A 22,952-nucleotide genomic window follows, 5' to 3' on the forward strand; every position below is an offset into this window, starting at 1 on the left:
ACTACCTGTCCAGCAGGCCCACCTGTGGAGGGATGGGAGTCCGGAACCGGGAGGGAGAACCTCGAACCAGGGTCACAATTCGCCATGAGGAGCCCTGACAGAACTGGAAGCCATTGAAGCTGTGGACATAGACGGCGCCAGACAGAAAATAGGCACCGGGCTAGGTACTAATGTACGGACGGTCCAAGCACTGCTGCAGGAGAGCATTAGTTCCACCAGAGCCGATGCAGCAAGGGTGGATGGTGGCAATATGGAAAACATTGCTGTCAGAACAGAGACAGTATGCACTGGAGGTATCCTGTCCTTGGCAGGTATTCGAGTTTTAGAGCCGAAGAAACTGTTGGCACCATGGCTGAGGATGGTGCCGAAGCAGGACAGTCATCAGAGCTGATGTCGGAAACAAAATAGGGGTGAATATTATGGACGGCACCGAGGGAGAAGACACAAAGCCTGGTGCCGAAGAGGTCTGCACCAAGGAAGCACAGATCCGTCTCGGTTCGGTAAGCCGGAACCGAGTGACTCCATTTGCCCTTATGTTTTTTTGGAAGGGGAATACCTCCGACCCAGATAGTGCCTCTGAAAAGGGTGCCTTGAGTAATCCATTTTTCCTTATGTTTTCTGGTCTTTGGAGGGGGTGACGCCTCCGACTCAGATAGAGCCTCTGAAAAAGGTGTCTTGAGTAATCCATTTGTCCTTATGTATTTTGGGCTTTGGAGGGGGTGAGACCTCTGACCCAGATACAGCCTCCGAAAAAAGGTGCCTTGAGTAAACCTTTTAAGATAAGTTTATTATTATGTTCTGCTACTGTACAATTACTCAAAAAACACAAATGTCACAGTCAGCTCTAATATGTTCCATGCCCAAACAGTAGACACACCGAACATGTGTATCTGAGTTAGGCATCTTACGTCCACACTTGTCACACTGTTTAAATCTCAACTTAGCTTTGTCTGACATAGTAAGGCAACAAGGATATGCTATAGAAAAAATAAGGGCAAAAATACCAGTGATGTTATTTTAAAAAATACCACTAGTAGAAAGGAAAGGCCTGTCAAAGACAGGAGAGAGTGACAGTACCAATAGAGGGAAAAAATTAAATGACCAAAGAAAAAGGTAGGAAATAGCCTTAGGTTATAGGCGACAGTAAGAAAAGGCTAACTTGACTAAAAATTAAATGATTTTGAAGAGAAACTGTTTTAAAATTAACAATTTTCTACTTTGCTTTGAGAGAGATAGCTAGGACGTCTGACTAGGAACACGGCAAACGAGATCTGGTTAACTAGGAGAGGGGCATTGTGGGTAGGTCTTAGCTGAGAGTTTTTGGCTTACGCAAGCTGGGAAATGGTCGTATCAGTTCCGAGGACAGAATTGAGGTCCTAGCTGTTATGAAAGAACAAAGATTTACAGCATCAGATTTAAGGTTGTCCATGCTACGAAGCATGGTACAGCTTGTGCTTCTACTTACACTGTGCTGTCTGTTTTTGTCTTAACGTTATTCTTCTCCTAGATGTAGAAAACAACTTGAATGGTTTCAGAAAACATTTTCTCCCAGCCATTAAAAGAAATTAAATATTCTGTTTTTATTGCCCTTTTTATCAGCTTGACTCCACAGAAACATGGAAACCAGACACACAACTGCCTTCAGCTAAAACCTTCTCACATTACACTGTGAACATTTGTTTGCTAAAGGAAAACGTATTACATTCAGTATTATTTTATTTATTTACTTCCACTTAAAACTTATTGTTAGATCAACCCAAGGGTCTTAATCCAGTCATTCCCTTTTGCAAACGTAAGAAAAAGTACATCAATTTTCATTATAATATGATCTGTGTACTTTTACAACCTATCCCTCACCTCAATAATCCAACATTGCAGCCTATTATTATGATTTTGTCCAGGCTTTCCTTTTTTCTACATTACAGTGCTTACATTTCTTAAGACTAAACAAGAAAGAAAGAAAAAAAATAGAATGCTCCTGTTTACCACACAAAAATAACTGGAAATGTACTAAATGTCATACAGTATTGTATGTCATGTTTTATTAAAATACTGTTAAGAAGAAAATTTGTTTTACTTATAAGTTACCTCTTTCTTTCCTCTTCCCCTACTTAATGTTCTTCCATACATTAATGACATAACGTAGGGCATACAAGTTGAAGTCCCCTATAAGGTTAATAAAGCCAAAAAAGTCCAATACTTCCAGGTTTTCTTATTCAGCCATATTTCACAAATAAGGCTGATGCTTTGTAGGCCCATGTTTATTCATTAATTTCTGAGTTGCTGGTTTTCTTCTTGTTGATCTCCAACTCCCAACTGCAGTCTCTCATTTCCAGCATACTCCTAGTTCTTCTAGTTAACTCTTGTGCTCTTCTGTCTCTCAAGCATTTTCCTTTGGGACACTGGAAAATGTTTCACTGGCATAGTCTCTCTATGAGCTTTATCATCAGAAGAATAAGAAACAAGAGTACCCCCCCTCTCCCGGTTTAACAGCCCACTCACTTTTTGATGGACAAACTTTTGTATTTCTTCCTTAGCATGTTCTGCATCAAAAAATGACTTTGACCCTCCAGGAAAACATATTCTGAAGATAGTTAGATATAGCAGCTTCACTCTCACACCTGCCTGGTGACAATCGCTTTTTACTGGAATAAATGTACTCCTCTTCTGCCTGGTATACAGTGAGTAATCATTTTCAACAAATCCTCTACTGTCTCCAACTTTTTGTACTTCGTCCTTTTGCTACACTTTTGTCAAAATGAACACTCAGTGCTGGTAGGACTGCATCTTCACTATTAAAGGTACTGGCTACTTTCTCATGGCCAGGTTTGAAACATTCACATGATGTGCCCTTTGAACTCCTGCTGTGGAATACCAGTCCAATTGCTTATTTGTGCTTTCATAAAATTAATACAGTCTGTTCCTTCCAGTTTCTCTCTAGCACAGCACACAATCTTATGTTTTCCCTATGGTCTCTGTCCTCTGATTCTACCATTTTTTTGAAGCATCTCTTCTTTTGCAGTCTCATACTCAGCCCACCTTTTTCTTCATTTTGACCTCTGATTTTTGCAGTTTTATCAGCTCATCTGAATGTCTGTTTTTTAAAGCTTCTTCCATTTTCCCAGTATTTTATTTGAGTTGATACACTCCTTCACTGTCTCGTGTATTTTAATCAGCTCTGAGCACATTTGAACTTTTTTTTCTTTAGATTACTGGAAATCATGTCTTGCACCAAAGCTGGAGCTTGAACTGCTTTTTGCTGTACAGCTGCAGGATTCTTCCCAGACTGTTTTGTCCTCACCTTCTGTGTTTGATTTTCTTCAAGTTTCTCTATGTTTCATCTTTGCTGGTATCAAGGCTGTGCATTTATTAAGCAACAAGTGAAATTTACCCAAAGTCATTTATGGGCTTTCTTTTCTGAGTTTCTATCTTCACATTGGGAGAAGTGAAATTCAGCTATTACTCAGTGTGCAGCCATTTTGGCAGTCATTAGGCTCTTATTCTTCATGTTCAATCCCACCCTTCTTCATATAAATCTAATCTGGGGTTGATCTCAACAGATGCTTAAAGCATTTGATAATCTAAATAGAAATTATTATTTTTTTGCATTTAAACAAACAAAAAAAGCATTACAGATGACCTGAAAGGTTTAATCAACCGCCTATTTTCATTTCCTTTCTTTGGAACCGTTGTCAGCAATCCAGATAAAAGTGCAACAAGTCAAGCTCAGTCGTGTGCGTCTCCCATCCCCAATTTTTTTCTTTTGCAGATTATATACTGTTATCAGTCTCAGCAGTTTTCTAATCAATTAACAGGCTTTCTTCTCAAATCTGATACAACATACATCTGAAATCACAGGTTATAAAATAAATGTTGGAAAAATATTGCCAATCCATCTTTATTCAAAAAACAATATCTTATACAGTAACCTCATTAAAATGTTTGGGTTGGCCTTTATGAATCTAAAAAAACACAGTTATCAAAGACATATAAATTAATTCCATTTGTATATATTAAATGAGGCATACATTAAATTACCACCATTGTGATGAAATAATATGATGTTACTTACATAATGGATCTTTTTAATGGAATTATTTTCTCCCTCTTAATTTTGGTATGACAAATTCCAAAGGCTTTGAAAGAAATTCCCAAGTAGATATCAAAGATTCTGATCATGAATTATATGTGCTCAGTTCTGAGTAAACATACTTATGTGGTGCAATATTTTCCATTTAAATTTTCCCCAACTGTTCTGTGCCGTAGGACATACCAGACCACAATAGTCAAGTAATTTATATGACGTAGCTCCTATTGAAAGAAATCCATTTTCCACTTATTAGCTGTTGCACAATAATAAAAGAACTGTACTTATTTTATCTACTGACTAGAATCACATTCAAGTTATGATTTGGGATCCATTTTTTTATACATGCATTATCCACTTTTAAGTCACTCTGGGAAAGCTAGAAAACATTTCTTCCAGTCTGTCCATTTTCCACATATATAGTATTAAATTACATAATGCAGAATAGCTAAATGTCTTGTTCTTTAATGGACCTTTTATCATATAATAACAATTATTTAAGAATGGACAAGGAAACTGCCATTTCTGTTTTAAAAAGGTGGGATTTAGAATGCCAATGGAATCTTGAAAATGCTGACTTAGTAGCAACATAAAAGACACATACAGTGTCTTATGTGCTCTGTGAAATTATATAATGCAAAAAAAAATCATATAACAAACTTGCAGACAGGCTAGGCTTGTTTCAGCCAACTAAACAATACTGGAACAACTGTGAGCAACGTGGCAAATAAAATCATATATGGATGACTTTTTTTCTGATCCAAGACCACAGCTCTACATTATCCTGCCTTACAGGTATTAGATCAGATAACATATGCTATGGCAAAACCTATTATCAGATTATTTTGTTTCTCTGTCTACAAAACAACTAATCTTGTAATACTAGAATCATGAATTACCTAAAAAGTTTGCAATAAATACTTGGCTGTGCATGTTCAAAAAAAAAAAAAAACTTATTTTGAATAGTTAGTCAAGTGGTCTAAATGTTCTTGCTATTTTGCATTTCATGGACAACATTATGATCTGTTTATATATATATATATATATATATATATATACACACACACACACACACACACACACACACACTTTATTAGTTTTATTAATGAATAATTAGATTTTTTTATTCAGCTTCTAAGTGATTTTATGTTATTGAGATTTTGTCACTGAGATTTTATATGTTTTTATGATTGTTTTTAGATACTCCCTGGTAATGGGAATATCATAAGCAAATATGTCCAGTACTTCTGATTAGTTGTTTCATATCACGCACCTTGCAGTTTATGAATGAATGACACTATTCTTTGTGGGTGGGCACTGTCTCTTTAATGTGACTGGTTACTTAATTTTTAAATTGGCATCTGTATTAGAGTTACAAAAATGATCTGAAGAAGGGCGCAGTTATCACCCAAAAGCGCTTATCTGTTGTTATGATAAGTTTATTTCCTTTCAGCTGTGGTGACCTTGGCACTTTTTTTTGTTTTGTTTGTATATATACATATATATATATATATATATATATATATATTCACACATTATATATATATATATATATATATATATATATATATATATATATATATATATTCACACATTATGTATATATATATATATATATATATATATATATATATATATATATATATATATATATATATATATACACACACACACTGCACACACACACACACACACACTGTATGTATATATATATATATATATATATATTTATATATATATATATATATATATATGTATATATATATATATATATTATAAATATACACACACAGATATATATATGTATATATATATATATATATTTTGAGGGGGTGGGAGAGCACACTAAAAAAGTCACTGTTAATCACATTATAGGTTCAAAGGTAAGTACTAGGCTACCTGCCCTTGTGGACAATTTTAAGCCTTGCCAATTTCCTTTTTTGTGTGTTCGAATTAACCTATCCCATTGGGTTAGAGACTGGCCTTATCCCTTCCAATAGTCAATAATTATGTATTACTGCTAATGAGAATAACTGGGAATCAAAAATCTATAACTTGAGGGTAGCATGGGATAAATAAAGAAAGAGCAGCCTCTGTCCATTAGTAGTACAGTGGACAGTCCTGGGGTAAATTTTCTGTTTTCCATCCATAGCTCAAAGCTGCGTTAGAATATGGACAGGGATGAACGTTGTTTTACGTAGACGGGGAGTCTGTTCCAGAGCAGTGGTATCCTCTACAAGATATAATTATCCCTACAAACCATTCTGTTGATGTTGCAGAAGAGGTTTAGATCCCTAGACCAAGTATTTCTGGTGACATTTGACTTGCTGATGTGTAGTAAATCCATCAGCACTGGGTCACAGGATGTCTTGGATGCCAGACATGGGACACCTCTTAGCAGACTATAGGATAGCAAATATAATGACAGGGCTTTGAGTCAGTCCATGTAGGACATATTTAGGTCTTGCATCCTTTTAGTAAGGTATCTCTGTGGGCATTATATTCAATGCCTGGCCTAATGACCTCGGTATATGATGGGTTATGTGTATTGTGATGGCTTTGGAGAGGTGTGACACGTGGCATAAAGTTGATGATTTTGTTTTTCGAGTTTACTGTGTGTGAGATATTTGCCTCCAAAAATATTACATATGTATATCTCTCTCACACAGTGTTATGCTGTTTCAGTAAGATGATCATCAGAGAGCATGAGACAATTCTTACACATTAAAAGTAATAAGAAATGTATAAATACTTTTGAACTTGGTCAATAAATTTATTTTACATAATTTTTCCTTTTTGTCTTTAATTACATATTTGTCCAAAGTATTTTTTATCACGTGCTTAGTAACTTTAATATATGCTTTTTCTTATATTTGTATAGGTGCTTTTGCTAAGAGTAGATCTGCAGGAATAATGTTGAAAATGGAATGAACAAAAAGGTCAGTGAAACATATCCATGTCATAGAGAATCTTGTCCCAGGGGTGCCATTTGTCTAATATACTGATGACAAACCAACTACTATAAAATCACTGTGACAACTACAAAGCAAATGGCCAACTATGAGGATGCATGGAGCTACAGTTTGGATTGATAGATCTTCCTCTCTTCTTGGGTCTGAGTGTGTTTTAAGAGCTTGTACTTTAATAAAATATTAATAATTTTTTGCATATCATTTAAAATGTTTAAATGGTTTCTTGACTGATTTTATATTTTGCTTGATCATGTATCATATGACTATATATGTAGGCTTTGTATCATACCATTAAAGCAGGAAGATTAATAGGCCAGAAGCTAAATACTTTTCCATTGAATGCAACTTCTTAACTATTGAGGGGAAACTCACATCTCTGCGGTACTACCTGTACGCAAGGCTTTACCCTCATAAATTAACATACTCCTCTCTCCAGTAAAAAAGAAGGCAATATGAAGTTATGGAGATTGTCCTTCTCATCCCAAACTTTCAAATTTAAAGTGTAATACAGGCCTAGTGTCAGCCATCACAATGTGATCCAAGAGCATACAGCCAACCCCAACAACCAGGAACTGACAGTTTCAAGACAAGACTGTCAAATGTAACACAGCATAGTGGTTTCCACCACTGATGTGTGTAGACTTCACCTGCATATGAAAAAAATGGTACTGCTTGTATACATACCAGTGTATAAATGTTATCCATTTTAGAGGGAAAACTAAAATACGACTACCAATTAGAAGCAGGTGACTGCAAAGGTATGTAAAAGAAACTGAGACAGAAACCAGAAAATTAAGAGACAAACATCTCCACATCACTCTTGGAGAAGGGGATTAATAGGCCATAAAATCAGTTCTGGAGTAAAGGCCATTTATCCAAAACAGTTTGCTAGAGGAAAAGAACTAGAGTCGGTTTCCTGGAGAGGGCCAGAATCAGAGACTTTATGTTTTAAGTTATATTCAGAATCAGAAATAAAAAGTACTGTGATTGACTTAATTTTCTTAAACCTTTCTACCTGCAAACCACAAGCACCTCACAGCTCATTTAGTTAATTTGTTCCCAACAGGGGTGAGGGCCATTACCAGCCATTCATCCCCACCATGAGGGGAAAGACGATCACAAGATCATCATCCAGGCATGCATCAGGGTCTACCCCAAACCCATCAGCTCCTAACACCCCTCAGCAGCTTCAGAAGGAAGCTAGCATTTCCAATTTATGGGAAAGACATATGTGAGTTTATCTGTGTGACCACTCCCGACCTAAGCAGCTTTACTGCAGCAGCACATCACTCTAGGTTCAACTCTACATGCTTCACGACCCACAGCTCCCACTGGATGACACCCAATCGGCAAGCCCAGCCATCTTCCTCCATTCCTAAAGATGGGTGGAGTCGTATGCTGCTCTTTCCCATCCCAGCTCCCTCCACCACTACTGCCAGCTAATCAAACATGGGCTGTCTAGGTCACAATTAGGGTTCTATCCCTCTGCGCTATGGGACAGGGTCTGTGAATTACTTCCTATTAAAGACCACTGACATCGACTTTGTTTTGCAAGACCCAGCCTGTTTCACCTTGGACTGAACTTTTACACAAAAGACTCTTCGCCTTGGCTGCATTCATATTCCATATTACATACAAAACACTTTAATTTTCACAAATAGGTATATATTTCCTTTTGCAGTGTAAAGAGCCAGTATCTACCTGATATGAAGGTCTTATTCAACATCCAGGAATATCATCTCATTCTATCTCAAACTATTAACAGTGGAATCCACAACACTGAGGAGCATTTTTATCCAGCCAAGTCTTTTTACCCGTAAGTATTGTGCACCTACAATACGGCACCGTATTGCCCTTCTGTTTTCAGTGTCCTCTCTTCACTGACACAGAATGACACTACCATTTATTAGTGCCATGTGTCTATGAAAACATTGCCCATACTTTTTGCCGACTCCCCTTGAGTATGTTGGCTGCCATCTCCTAAGAGAGATTTATGGTCATTTTCCTGTTTCACAGTCTGAAAAAGTGTCTAAATTAATCACTCGTAGATAGCTTCTAAATTTCTTATATGCCTGACCCACCTCATAGTCTTGGGTATATATCAGCATTAATTTTGCTTATATCTATGTTACCCAACCACCGGTGATTGACAGCTCAACACAGCAGAGTACACTAAAATGGGCCAAACAATGCATCAGCTGCTGACAAGTTCCAATTGTGCTGGCCCACTAACAGAAACTATAAAACATAGATGACATGATACGTCTAACCTGGATTATTACCTCCTGAGAAAGGGTTCCCAAGTCCAAAAGCTCAAATAACTGTAAAACCTAGGTTGGTCCAAAAAAACTATATCACATCACCTTTTTGTGCCAGTGAAAAGGTAAGTGAGATTTGAAAGAAATCTAGAAGTGTGCAGAAATATTTCAGAATTATATGTTTGATATATACATGAGTCTACTTATAAATTTCTAAGTTTCAAAACTTTGAACTTCTTATGGTTGAGCCCAGATGGTTGAAGTTTTGAAACTTTGAACCATTTAAATGGAGAAAGCTGTACAGTGTGGAATGGTATATTTACCGTTTTCCTCACTGTAGTGTGAGCTCAGAGTTGGTATATTTAATTAGCAGGGGGTGTTGGGGGGGCACAGCCTCCCCAAATAGGGAGTGCAGGGGGATGTAAAAATTTATTTTTTTTTTAATTTACATTTTAAAGTTTCAAAAAAAAAAATGTAGAAGTTGACCCGTAAATGGTTGTGTGTATATGTGTATATGTATATATATATATATATATATATATATATATATATATATATATATATATATATATATATATATATATATAGTTATGCATTCTCACACCCACATATAATGTGTGTGTGTGTGTGTGTGTGTGTGTGTGTGTGTGTGTGTGTGTGTGTATATATATATATATATATATATATATATATATATATATATATATATATATATATTAGTATAGAGACACACACAGTTTATTTATTCTTCGTTGACTGGGTTAGTCCCACTAGGCTAGCAGCCTATTTTTGGGGAAGACCTGTGGTGGTATTTATACTACTAGAGGAATTTGGCCAAGGCACCAGAAACTTGCACTACTGTTTTCTATAAGTGCTGTGGGTTGTTTTATGTCTACCCAAGCTTATACCAGCTCAGGCAAATGTCTCATCTGAATGACAGCACACTAAGGAGTGTAGCAACCCCCTTACACTGCACTGTGGTGTCAATCAATTTACCTGGTGTGGGACTGGAACCCACAACCTTCTGCACCAAAAGGAAGTGTAAGTGCTATTGCCATAACAGTAGATGTTTGAGTAGATCACTGCTGCAGTTGCCCAAACTATACGGGAAGTCCTGACTCCAAAAGCTTTCTAAGGCCCTCCCCACACACTGTAGCTGCCACCCATGTCAGAACATAGGAAATAAAGGGCAGCTATGGTGCCATACTTTACAGAGCTAGAGATTTCATTAAATTGGTATCATTTTCCAAAGAAACTAAATCACACTGTATCAAAAGCAATGCAAATCTAGTGGGTCAGATGGTGGGAGCAGCTAATGCAGCAGCTATCTACTTAAAGAGCTACTGTTATAGGTTCATACTAGGCTAACACCCACCAGGGTTCTTTAGAAGCCTATCTGTGCAACTCAACTCAGTTTTGTCCCAGTTTCTTGGACGCCGACATGGGGGAGTATGTTAGTAAAGAGGAAGCTAAGGGTTATGTAGGAAAGGGCAAGTTAGTTGGGGATTAATTTACTTACTGACAACTTCTGTCTAGACCAGGACTGAATTTGAGATTTCCCATCCAATGATCAAGGTTTCTGTTGAACAGGGTCAGGGATGAACCCTAATTCATGAAGATGGGCACTGTACTACGTTCTTCTTTACATCACTGCTGCAGTAGCCTAAGCTATATGGGATGACTACTGAAGTTGAGAGTATGGACAGAGAACTTAGGTCAGACGCCTTTGAAGAACAGCCTCAGCAAACTCTGCTTTGGAAGACTCCAGTTTATAATACTTGGTAGAAATGTGAACTGATGATCAAGTATCTGCCTGTAGTAAGCTTTTAGTGTCTACCCCTTTCAAAAATGCCATGGAAGTAGCCGAAGCCTGTGTTTTGTGAGACCTGGAAGGGAGTGTTTGTGGTGGGAACAAAAAGTAATAGCTCAGGAAAAAGTCTCAAAAAATGGTCAGTCAAGAAACTGTTAGTCCCTTCTTACCTACACAGGAAAAAATAAATACCTGATCAGCAAATTGGAAGGATCTGGTTCTCTCAAGACAGTATCTGAGCTATTTATGAACATCTAAAGTATGGAGAATTTATTTACTTATTTATATTTGTTTACCAGGGTAGTGCACTGATATCAATGAATCATTTGCAGGCACAGCCCAGGTGCATAGGATCATATAAGGAATGAGCAAAACATTTGCACATAGAAGGATATGGTAAAAACAAATATATTTAGAGATGCAGGAATACGCTATAACATTTAGGTCAAGAAGCAGTTTACAATGTCAAAACATGGATAGAAAAATGGAATCATGCTCAGCCGAGTTTTCTGGATAAGATGTAGTCATAATGACTGAGGTGGCTAAAGGGATAGCAGCTTATCATTGCATAGAACGGTATGAAGATGTTCACCCTCAGTTCTAGGCTTAGGAAAGAACAGTAGGAGGATTAATAGCCTGGTTCAGTGTAAATTCCTACACTACTTTTGTTATAAAGGAGTGGTTAGTTCCCTTTCAGAAATGAGACAAGGATTAATGACCATTAAGGCATACAACCAAGGTACACACCCGGCAGAGGACAGAGCAATTAACAAGACTTTTTAAAGATGAGAATTTAAAGTTTGCCTTCTGAGGAGGTTCAAAAGGAGATGGTATAAGTTTTTCTAACACACAATTAAAATTCCAGGAAGGAGCCACTCACTTTAGGTAGCTGCACAAGCAAAACTCCTTTCAAAAATTGTTTTAACACATGGCAGTGTAGAAATAGGGTATTCCAGGACAGACAAGCAGAAATGACTGACTGGTGAAACTTAATGGAAGAACAGAAGGTCTAGTAGATAAAAACTCACATGAATATTAGAGAGAGAAAAAAAAAAAACAGACATCTGGACTGTAATAGGCCCTGGTTCTTAGTGAGGCACCAACTAGAAAATCCTCTCCACTTTCCCAAATAAGATTTTCCAGTAGCAGGTTTCTTATCCTCCTCTAATACCCGGTGTACTTCCTAAGGAAGTCAACTTGACGTTAACGGTTTGGGTGTATCAAGCACACTCCCATCCTATGTGAGCAAGCCCATCATGTGAGTAAGCTTGGCCAATTGTCCTTGGCCGGTTTTAACAGCAGTGAGAACCAAGGATGCTTGGATCAAAAGGGAGTCACTACCATAATCGAGAATCCGTCTGAATCTTTAACAAAACTTTTATCATCACAGGAAAGGTGGGAAAGGCATAGAGGAGCACCTCTGACTGGTAAAATGAAAATGCATCCATCTTCCAGATCCAAGTACATAGGGTCCTGGAACAGAAAGCCTTCAGCTGAGTGTAATGACTAGAGGCAGATGGATCTAAATGTGGAGGTCCCAACAGAAGGATCCAATTCCTGGAAGTCCCTCAGGTAAAACATCCTTTCGTGTGGGTCTGTACTGGTTCTTCTCAGTTGGTCTGCCACAAGGGAATATAAGTTGCCTAGAGAGAGAAATTCTGTTGAACTGCCAGATCTGGAATGCCATGGCTAGACTTCAGAGGAGGTAGGATCCAATTTCTCCTTGTTTTTAATTGTAACATATCACTATGTTATTATTCATGATGGTTAGCAAAGGACCTAGAATACACAGACAATTTAAGATTGGACAGCATGCAACAGGGCTAGCACTTCCTTGACATTTGTGTGTTTCAACCTATCACGTGTGTTCTAAATGCCCTAAACCTTTAACTCCATGGTTGGCTTTGTTTTGCCCTCGTGACCAAACCACTCCAACTGTAGTTAAGTCCAGCATTACCCACATCTAGCAGTAGGTTATTGCTAAAGTTAGTTACTTTTCTTAAATAATTATAATGGTGCCGTGCTGCTCTTCCACGTTTCTTCCCTGGTATAGGTTTATAGGTAAGTACTAGGCTCATGGGCATTTATAAGCCTAAGCCACAGAGTGATGGCTTTTGCCTCCCCATTAGATTAGTAACCTGGGCCTCTGTCAACAGAGCTCCTGAAGTGATCCCAGGGTAGAACTTACGATTACCCATCCACTCATCAAGATTTATCTTGAAGAGGGTCAGAGAGGAGCTCTGTCGAATATGAATTGGGATTCTATTCCAGAGTGAGGGGAGTCACTGGGGCAGGAATCTATCCCTCCAGCATGTCCTGTTTATTGTTGTACATAGGTTCAAGTCGCTAGAACGAGTGGTTCTGAGGGATCTCGTTTTTTTGAGGTGAAGCATGTCCATAAGTTCAGGGTATGACATGGCCCTATAGGTCAGGCATAGATCACCTCTGAGCAGACGGTAAGCGACTAAGAGCAGCTGGAGCTTTTTTAGTCGTGCTTTATAGGGTAATTGTTTAAGGCCCTTAATCCTCTTAGTGAGGTACTTCTGTGGTCTTTCTAGTTGTTGCAGGTGTCTAGAGAGGTACATCCCAAACGGGGCATTGTACTCTATTATGGGCCTAATGAGTGAGGAGTAAAGGGGCACAATCACCTCCTTGGATCTGGATGAGAAACCCTTTGTGATCAGGTGTGCCACATAGAAGGATTTCCTGACTGTTTTGGCTATGTGCTTATCAAAGGAGAGCATGCTATCTACTTGGGTACCCAAGTCCCTAATTACTTCTTCTGTACTTAGTGGATTCCCATCTATGTGGTAGTTTGTAGGTACTTTGTTTTCCCAAATGGGATTACTATGCATTTTTTGGCATTTAGCTTGAGGCCGTGACTTTGACACCAGGTGTTTGTCTCTGTGATACCCTTTTGCAGGATGTCTGTGTCAGCTGGAGAGTCAATTATTACACCCAATTTACAGTCATCTGCAAACTTGGTTAGCATATCCTATAGGTATCCTGGAGTTTCCTGATGTACTGCTCATGCATATGGGACTTTCGTTCACATGCTTATGCAGTACATTAGTGCTGTGTAAAGGAAGCAACGGGGAAAGGATTATCTCTGTTGTCTTTTCTTTTTGTTTTTAATTTAGAAAAAAAAAAGAAACCTGGGGACTTTCGATGTACAGAAGAGACAGGACAGAGAAAATAAAAGATCATGATTCTCATGTGGGGAAAAAAGCAATATTCCTGCTTTGAGGAAGCTTTAGTATTGAGTTACATTTGTGCCTCTATGCAGATAAAGGAGATTGTTAGAAAACATTGGGCAAAATTCCACAAATTGTGTGTGTGCTCGTGTGTGTATAAAGTGGAGGTGTGACACACTTGAACTGTTATATGAATGAAGATGTGTTATTTTGGCTGCACTTAGTAACAATGAAAAGGAAACATATAATATTAAAAAAGGGGTGGGAAGTTGGCATAATGGTTAAGGTGCTTACCATGGAAACACAAGGTGCAGGATTTGATTCTGACATGGGGTAATTGGCTAGGCATTAAAATGGTCCATAAGGGCAGTTAGCCTAGTACTAACTTATGAACCTATAATCAGATACATTTATCAACTTTTTTATACTGTACCTGATTATCCTTTTTATTTTTCTCTGTCCCATCTCTCTTGCTCTTCTGAAGTTTCTGGTTTTGAAAGTTTATTTAAAAAAAATAAGTTTCCTTAGCATATATTAGTGGGTTACTGCTATAATATTACACATTAATTTAAATCTTAACTTAAAGACTTGCTTGAAAAATTATTAATTGTTGTTGATGTGTAACCGTGATGTATTGATCAGCTGTGGATATATGTAAATTATTTGTTTTGTAATGGTTTTAAAACAAAAAAAATCGTTATGACGAGCATACCAAAAATATGAGGCAAAAACCTCGACAGTTGAGAGGTTTTCTAAATGGCTATGCATGATCTACAGCAAAAGAAAAAAAACTTTTTAAAAAAAAAATACAAACTCTATTCTTCTGACAAGTCATTTTAGTGAACTCTGCCAGCGCACTAACCTTAACTATGATCTCTAAAAATGTTTTATGAGCAACACGTACGTACCCGAACTCTAAATGACCGCCAGGTAGCTGAAAAGCCCCCTTCCCCGGTGATGCCATTCTCTTCCCCAAAAGCACACATCCTGGATGTAAGGGGCTCGTTACTATAACACCGACACCAACTCCAGGACGCTTTATCTCCATTCCAGAACAATAAAAATGACCAGAAGTAAAGCTACTCCTACCCTACGGCTACCACCAAACAGTATGACACTTTATGAAACAACTGGAGCCGGTATCTGAAAAGAGAAATACACGTGCGCGCGTGCGCACTAAAACGACGTCAAAAGGTGCTTAATCTGGACATACTGTGATTGCTGTACAGTATGCGCATAACTTGAATCGTGCTCACAATTCACGCGCACGCACTGCATACCTCTCAAATGTCACATTACGAGGGACGCACGCATTACGGCCTTCTGTAAAGATCTGCACCGCTCAGCAAATGTGTTCTACTCTGTTCAAACAGATTTATGTCATGCTATGTTAAGTTACCATTGCACTTAATTTCACTACTCTGCACTTCTTTTCCACTTTCACACACAGTTTGTACTAATGAATACGGTTCACAATCTTTTAAAACCAGGTCTATTAATGGACTCGATTACTGTTGCCAGTTTAGGCATGGTATGCTTTTTGCCAAAAACATTTTTGGGTCATACCGCTCAACTGTTCAGAATTGTGCATCGTAGTTTTGGTTTGATTCACATAAAATTTGTGTTTTTTCTTTGGTAAATCATCAAGGATTGGAGTCGCAAAATAATGGCAGATATTTAAGTTTCAAACTTCATACCCTTCAGAAAGTGTTTGCCAATGCAAAACCCATTACTGTATCAACTTTCTAAATTTGTAAAAGCAATATTGACATTTGTTCCCATTTTCTTTTGCTTCCCCATTATTTTTACTTTGTTCAGAATACTTATTTTAAGAAGTTGGGGAGGTATGTCTCGAGTGGATTTATTAAACATATTGTATAAACGTTTGTAAACGTAGTACAGGGATTGATAATTCAGAGATTTTCACTTTTATAATTTTTGTCATCGGTTTACACGTTAAGAAGTTAGTCTCAGTATCTCGGCAACGAGTTTTTACAATAAAGGGCTACTGGCGTGATACCTCTCAACCGTCCCAGGTTTTCAGGGACGTCCCTGAATTGGTCTGAAATTTTAGCTCTGTTCCTCCTAAAATGGTGAATTTGGAGAAAAGGAGGCGAATAAACTGATTCTCACAGTGAAAATGTTCCCTTAAAGTATGCAAAGTCTATCTTTTACTTCAGAAAGTGTATACTAATTAATATTCTCTTCTTCTTCTGTCGGTGTTTTAGGTTAAAAGTACTAATATTTAAAAAAAAAAAAAAAACTATCCCTGATTATTCTGGACTTGTCCCAAATTGGTTGACAGCTATGCTGGCATCCTCGCTAGAGTTTGAATCACCAACTCTACCACACTTGCCAAAACCATGGGTTACTTCAATGTCCTGCTTGAGAACATTTATTTATTAATTTACCATTTATTCACTGGATAAATGCGCTGGTCTATTGACCCTTTTCGGACACGAACCGACCTTAAAGGTGAGAAAATACACCATGGTCTTTCAATCAGCACTTAGGGTTACCACCTGTCCCTCTTTGCGAGGGACAGTCCCACTTTGGGCAGTTTTGTCCTGAGAAAAAATCTAAAAAATGGCAAATGTCCTGAGATTTTAAGGCAAAAAATATTTACTAAGTTTTCTTTAATAGTTGCATAAAACAGTTATTTTATATCTGAAACACCTAGATATTATATGAAATAGCATAAGCAACTCATATGCTACAAGAATAAGCTTTTATTTGGACAAAAACAGTGAAGTTCTGTCCTTTGCACTCCCCTTGGGTATGTCTGTCCTGCAAAATTGCAAGTTTCTACAAAAAAATGTCCCACTTTGGGCATTTGAAAAGGTGGCAATCCTATCAGCACTATTATACACAAATTGAGTACTTGGCAAAATTCGTAACACAGAAAGACTGAATGCAGACAAAATAACAGTAAAGGATCAGTCAGAGTGCATTGAGGAAAAATGATATACACAAAATGCAAATTACGATATGCATAAAATATAGTATAACCATACGGAAGCTCATATATACAGATGACATATTTGTCTAGAAAACTCCACATTAAGGGATGAAAAAAAGTGTATTTATTCTATTATTCATGATACTGGGTGGTAACATACATCTCAGCTGTTCCTGACATTGACTCAAGTTTTAGCAATTCTAAAATTGGTGACTTTTGGAAAAGGTGGTGAAATACACTTAAATAATGAAAAATAATTAGAGCTATACACTTATTTTACTTCAGTATTTATTTTAAGAATCCCTGATTTTCCTCGACCCTACCAAGATTTGTATCCGAAAAGGCAGTAATAGTATTGCTAGCAAGTGACAATTACAACTAAGTATAGCACATAAACTAATTCAATGAATAACCATCAGAAAATACATGACTCATGGAGGTCAAATGCTGCTACTAACTGCCCAAATTAATGTTTTCAAAGTTCTGTGTATGGCTTGCTTAGTGGAAAAAGCCTACTCGTTTGATAGAGAGCCTACATTAATTGATGAAGGGGGCGAAAAACGGGGGAAAAAAATCATTATTCATTTGGCATCGGAGGAGCAGCATTTGCAGAACAAACATGCTCTAGACACGAGGTGTTGATAACAATATATGAGTATGAGTGCAAAATGACAATATCTTGCTAGCTGCTCCACCCCTGAACTCATTAAATTCCACGTCATTCACAATTCAATTCACTGATAGTCTGCCAGGAGGTGAGCCAATTGATGAACAGTATTTACTAATCAAAAGTTCCAGCTTAGGTGCAATTCGCTAACAAACTGCACTACCATCAACTCTTTTTTGCTGTGTAAAATAACACTTTTCTCATAAAAATAAAGGAAATATTGAGCAGTTTCCCTTAGTTTATGAAAAAGAAGCGGTCGTACTAACCCATGCAGCATCTGCCCTAGTCAGTAAGTCTGTAAACCAAGCAAATACACGAAACCCATAAATCATATTACTAACATACTACATAACACTCAACTCCACAGACTTACTACCTACACCAGTGGCGGCTGGTGACTTCAAATCAAAGGGGGGCTGCAGGAGACAGCTGAATGGGTGGGGTCAAGGGGAAGGGGTGTGGCCAACTAGAAAGGGGAGGAGCTATGTTCAAAACCACAAAAACTAACTTTAATTAAATACGCTGCCCTGGGTGCCAAACCATCATTATGAGAGTCCAATTAAGACAAAATAAGTGTAGAAGAATAAAAATATTTCAATGCATTGGCTGCATGACAGCTTAGATGGAAACAAAAGGTTCTGAGGCATGAAAAAATAAATTACTTTTTAAATATATTACTGGAATACCAGTCAAAATCAAGTATAAGAAAAACAAGCAGCACTCAACTCAAACCACTTCTCCTTACACTGCAGTTCTAATTATAACTTATATTCAGCTTTATTAAAGTACCAAGTAACATACTGAAAGTAGAAATCTCTGTGATGCCCCCACTTGTAAAAATGTTTCTTATCCAAAAAAGACCTGCTGCCTGACAACTATCTACTTGTTTCATGGGGAAAACATGATCAAAGTAAAAAATTAAAAGCAAACAAGAAAGAAGCTCAAGATACATTGCTTAAAAGATTACTGTACAGGTTATGGACCACACATGATTGGCATTCTGTTCAGTTTACGGGTAAAGCCTGTAGAGATGACTGGAAATCTCCAATAAGTGTGAACTTTTTAAAAGAATGTAATCCTGTCCTTCAATACCAAAGGCTTACACATTATCTAGTTAAGTATTCTCTGCATGTCAACAACAGAAAGGCTTTCAATGTTGGCAATTCATTAACAGTATGCTTATTAGCTTACCTGCATCTTACGATCTCAGACAAGCTTACCTTATGGTCATTAAAGCATTACTACTTAAACACAGAGCAACAGGCACTTTGAGTAATAAGCATAAATCTGAGTAATAAGCATAAATCAACAGTACAAAAATATGACAGAAACCAGACCATTCTGCAAAATCAAGGACAGATGAAAAGCCACTGTAGTACTTGTGTCTACCTTGGATGGGGGGGGGGGACACTGCACATTTACACTGCATAACTACTCCTTGCCTTGCTTGGACACATCCAGAGTCACTACATGGAGGAGTGGGGTGCAACAAGTATGTCACAATTTGAAATGTCTCTGGCTGACTGTGATGGCCCTGACACATTTGTCATACCTCTCAACCTCAGAGCAAGAAATCTGGACAAAGCCATACACAGAAGTGGGACAAAGGCCCAAAAATAAGGACAATTTTTAAATATTGCTCTAATAAACTTAGAAAGATAATAGAATAGGTCTTGCATTAGTATGAATTTCTGAAGGGTATAAAATCTGAAACTCAAATGTCTGTCATTATTTTCTAACTTCAGTCTTTAATGAGTTGTCACTAATTTGCCAAAACACACAATTTTATGAAAAATGGACCAAAAATGTGAGACAAAAATATGAAATAGCCACACAGTACAGCTGGAAACCTGTCAAAGACGGGACACTTTAATATTAGTACTGCTAACTTGAGCAGCTGACAAAATAAAAGAATCTACATGCATTTCAAGTAATCTATAACTTTGATTATTATAATTATTTCTTAATTGTAAACCCTACATGTTTTCTTCCAAAATTGCTATTTTGCGGAGGGATTATTAAGGGGAAGAGCAACATTTTGAGTGAAAATTGGGGACAGTTGAGAGGTTGGCTATGCCTAATTCTATAAAGCAATTTGCATGTACCTCTCAACCTGTTAATGCAGTAAATCTGAACAAGGCCAAATATATTGGGGGAACATATAAACAGTACTAAAAACTGCTCTTTTATAAATTGAGACAGTTGATAGAATAACAGTTCTTACTTTAGCATGCATTTTTCTGAAGGTTATGAAGTCTGAAACTCAGTGTATCATTATTTAGTGACTTAATTCCTAAATGATTTGCCAGAAAACTACAAATTTTATGAAGAACAAACCAAAAATCAGAAGCAAAAATCTATTCATTCTTTGAAAATCTGGACAATTGGGAGGTATAGTTCAGCTGGGCCTGCCTCAGTTTGCTGCCTTCCCCCCTGAGAAAATAATGGTTGAATGGAGCCTCTGCAGTCATTCCGATGATCCATTACTTGGCTATTTCACTCCATTTACCATAAACACTAATGTGCATACTGCTTTACTTCTATGATGAGTTGGACTTCATTTGAAAGTTTTATTTTGTATTTTACAGCACAAACACTAAGACATCTGCTAAACAAAGCAATGCAGTCTCACAATGAAAAACAGACATAGCATTAAAACTTCTCTGCCCTTGAAACTCATATTAATTGAAACAGCATTGAAACCCACATTCAAAGAGAATACATTTTGCCAGTGGCAGATAAAGATTAATTTTGGGCTGTTTTCAAATCATAGGCCCCTTGCATATGAAACATACATGTGCTCTTTGATACACATTCCTCATTGTACTAAATTTATATTCCTTGTACAATACAGTACAGTTGTTAGAAGGCATTTTAAATTTGTTTTGAACATTTTTCCAGTAAGCAATGAAACAAAACGCATGCACCCATAATCACAAAACTGCCCAGTTCAGAACATTTCCATCATAAAAGTATACTCAGACTTCCACAGTCCACCATTATTAGTAAATATGCACAATTCTACAGTCCACCATTATCAGTAAATATGCACAATTCTACAGTCCACCATTATCAGTAAATATGCACAATTCTACAGTCCATTATCAGTAAATATGCACAATTCTACAGTCCATTATCAGTAAATATGTGCAATCTCTGAAGAAGTAAAAGTCATCTAAATAATTTCACATTAAAGAAATCTGTAACTAATGAAGAGGTTGCTGCTAGCAAACACCTTTATATTTCATTGTTTCATCGAAAAATAAAGTGTCTGTTGCCCCTCAGGAATAAATTGCCTATATTACATTAAAAAATGATAAGCTAATAATATTGCAAGAGGAAATGGATGGCAAACTGATAACAGACTCATAGTTAGTATCTTCACCAAGGAGAACATTCTCAGTACGGCAGCATCCACCCCTTGTGGGAGTAGAACCCACAGCCTTCTGCATCAAAAGCAAGTACACAACCTGTTGTGCTATTAACAAGGCAAACCAACTTCACTTAAGCAACACTAAACTTCTGTTCCCCTGCAGCTCTCAGCTCCTTGTAAAATCTATTCAATACTCAACTGCATCTCAACTTCGCAGCACAAGAAAACTGGAAAAAGCCAAAATTTATTGGGGGGGGGGTCAAAAGCCCAAAAACCAGGGACACATTAAACATTGCTTGTATAATCTTGGAAAGTTGCTAGAATAAAATGCTGTGTTACCACCATACATTTTACTGCCAAGGTCCCTGTGCAAAACAGTCAAAGCAATATACCATTACGCCAAATCAGCTGCTTTGTGAAAGAGAAATGCTGTGTTACCACCATACATTTTACTGCCAAGGTCCCTGTGCAAAACAGTCAGAGCAACATACCACTATGCCAAATCAGCTGCTTTGTAAAAGAGAGGAAGACTGAAACTTAAATAGCTATCATTTAGTAAATTCAGTTCTCACCATAGCTGTCAACCTCTTAGTACAAAACACCTGGACAAACCCAGTAATGAGGGAATACAGCCCTCAAACATATTCAGTGAATTCAGTTCTTGCCATAGCTGTCAACCTTAGCACAAAAAACCTGGACGAAGCCAATAATGGGGGAATACAGTCCCAAAAATAGGGACAAATTTCAAATATTCATCTTATAAACTTAGAAAATTGCTAGAATAAAAAGGTTGTAGGTTGTGTTACTATGTATTTTCTGAAGAACATGAAGTCTGAAATTCAAATGCCTGTCAATTTTACTTCTGACAGAACAAAAACAATTTTCAGCAGATGCCCAAGGAGAAATACTGCAGACATGTCTTTGTAAAATGGCAGGTCACCAGAGCAAGTCCACACAAACACAGGGAGGAGATGCAGACTCCACACAGAAGGCACCCCAGCCAAGAATCAAACCAGAAAAACCTATAGCTGTGAGGCAACAATACTACCACTGCACCATCAAATATGTAAGGAATTAAAACATTCAGAAACCTGAAGTCTGAAATTCAAATGCCTGTCAATTTTATTTAACATTTGTTAATCAGGGCAGTCTGACTTGGAACAAAAAAAAATTTTCAGCAGAGGTCCAGGAAGAAATAATGCAGACATGTCTTTGTAACATGGGAGGACACAAAAGCAAACCCACACAAACACAGGGGGAAGATACAGATCCCACAAAGAAAGCACCCCAGCCAAGAATCCAACCTGAGAACCTGCAGCTGGGAGGCAACAATGCTATCACTGCACCATCAAATATCAAGCATTGCAACATTTACAAACCACAGATATTATGGGGAACAGATCAGATCAAATATGAGGCAAAAATCTGCAATTTTTTTTACAAATGGTGGTGGGTAGGGAATTCAGGTCTTTAACACCTGCATACAAGATACAGGGTTCAAGCCTAAGGTATTCCCTAACACGCACACACACACACACACACACACACACACACACACACACCTGTAGTAGCAAACCACAAAAACTAAATATACTGCCCTGGGTGCCAAACTGTCATTATGAGAGTCCAATC

At 37.5% G+C, this 22,952-nt stretch overlaps 1 protein-coding gene across 2 annotated transcripts in view; it reads right to left on the reverse strand.

Annotated features, from left to right (window-relative positions):
- The window catches only part of NUDT15 (nudix hydrolase 15), a 105,905-nt gene extending 90,403 nt beyond the window's left edge, over positions 1 to 15,502 (reverse strand). The window contains exons 1-2 of one of the 2 annotated variants that reach the window (XM_044073179.1): positions 15,230 to 15,312; positions 4,073 to 4,311 (exon numbers count right to left, since the gene is read on the reverse strand). In XM_044073179.1, the coding sequence (XP_043929114.1) occupies positions 4,073 to 4,179 (107 nt within the window). In that variant the 5' untranslated portion in view covers positions 4,180 to 4,311; positions 15,230 to 15,312. Of the gene's footprint in view, positions 1 to 4,072; positions 4,312 to 15,229 lie in introns of both variants that reach the window. The other variant, XM_044073178.1, reaches the window with a different exon arrangement.
- Positions 15,503 to 22,952: the final 7,450 nt, after the last annotated feature.

The sequence above is a fragment of the Protopterus annectens genome, chromosome 5.part1 (genome assembly GCF_019279795.1).
Source record: "Protopterus annectens isolate FY-2018-M chromosome 5.part1, PAN1.0, whole genome shotgun sequence".
NCBI classification, from domain to species: Eukaryota; Metazoa; Chordata; order Ceratodontiformes; family Protopteridae; genus Protopterus; species Protopterus annectens.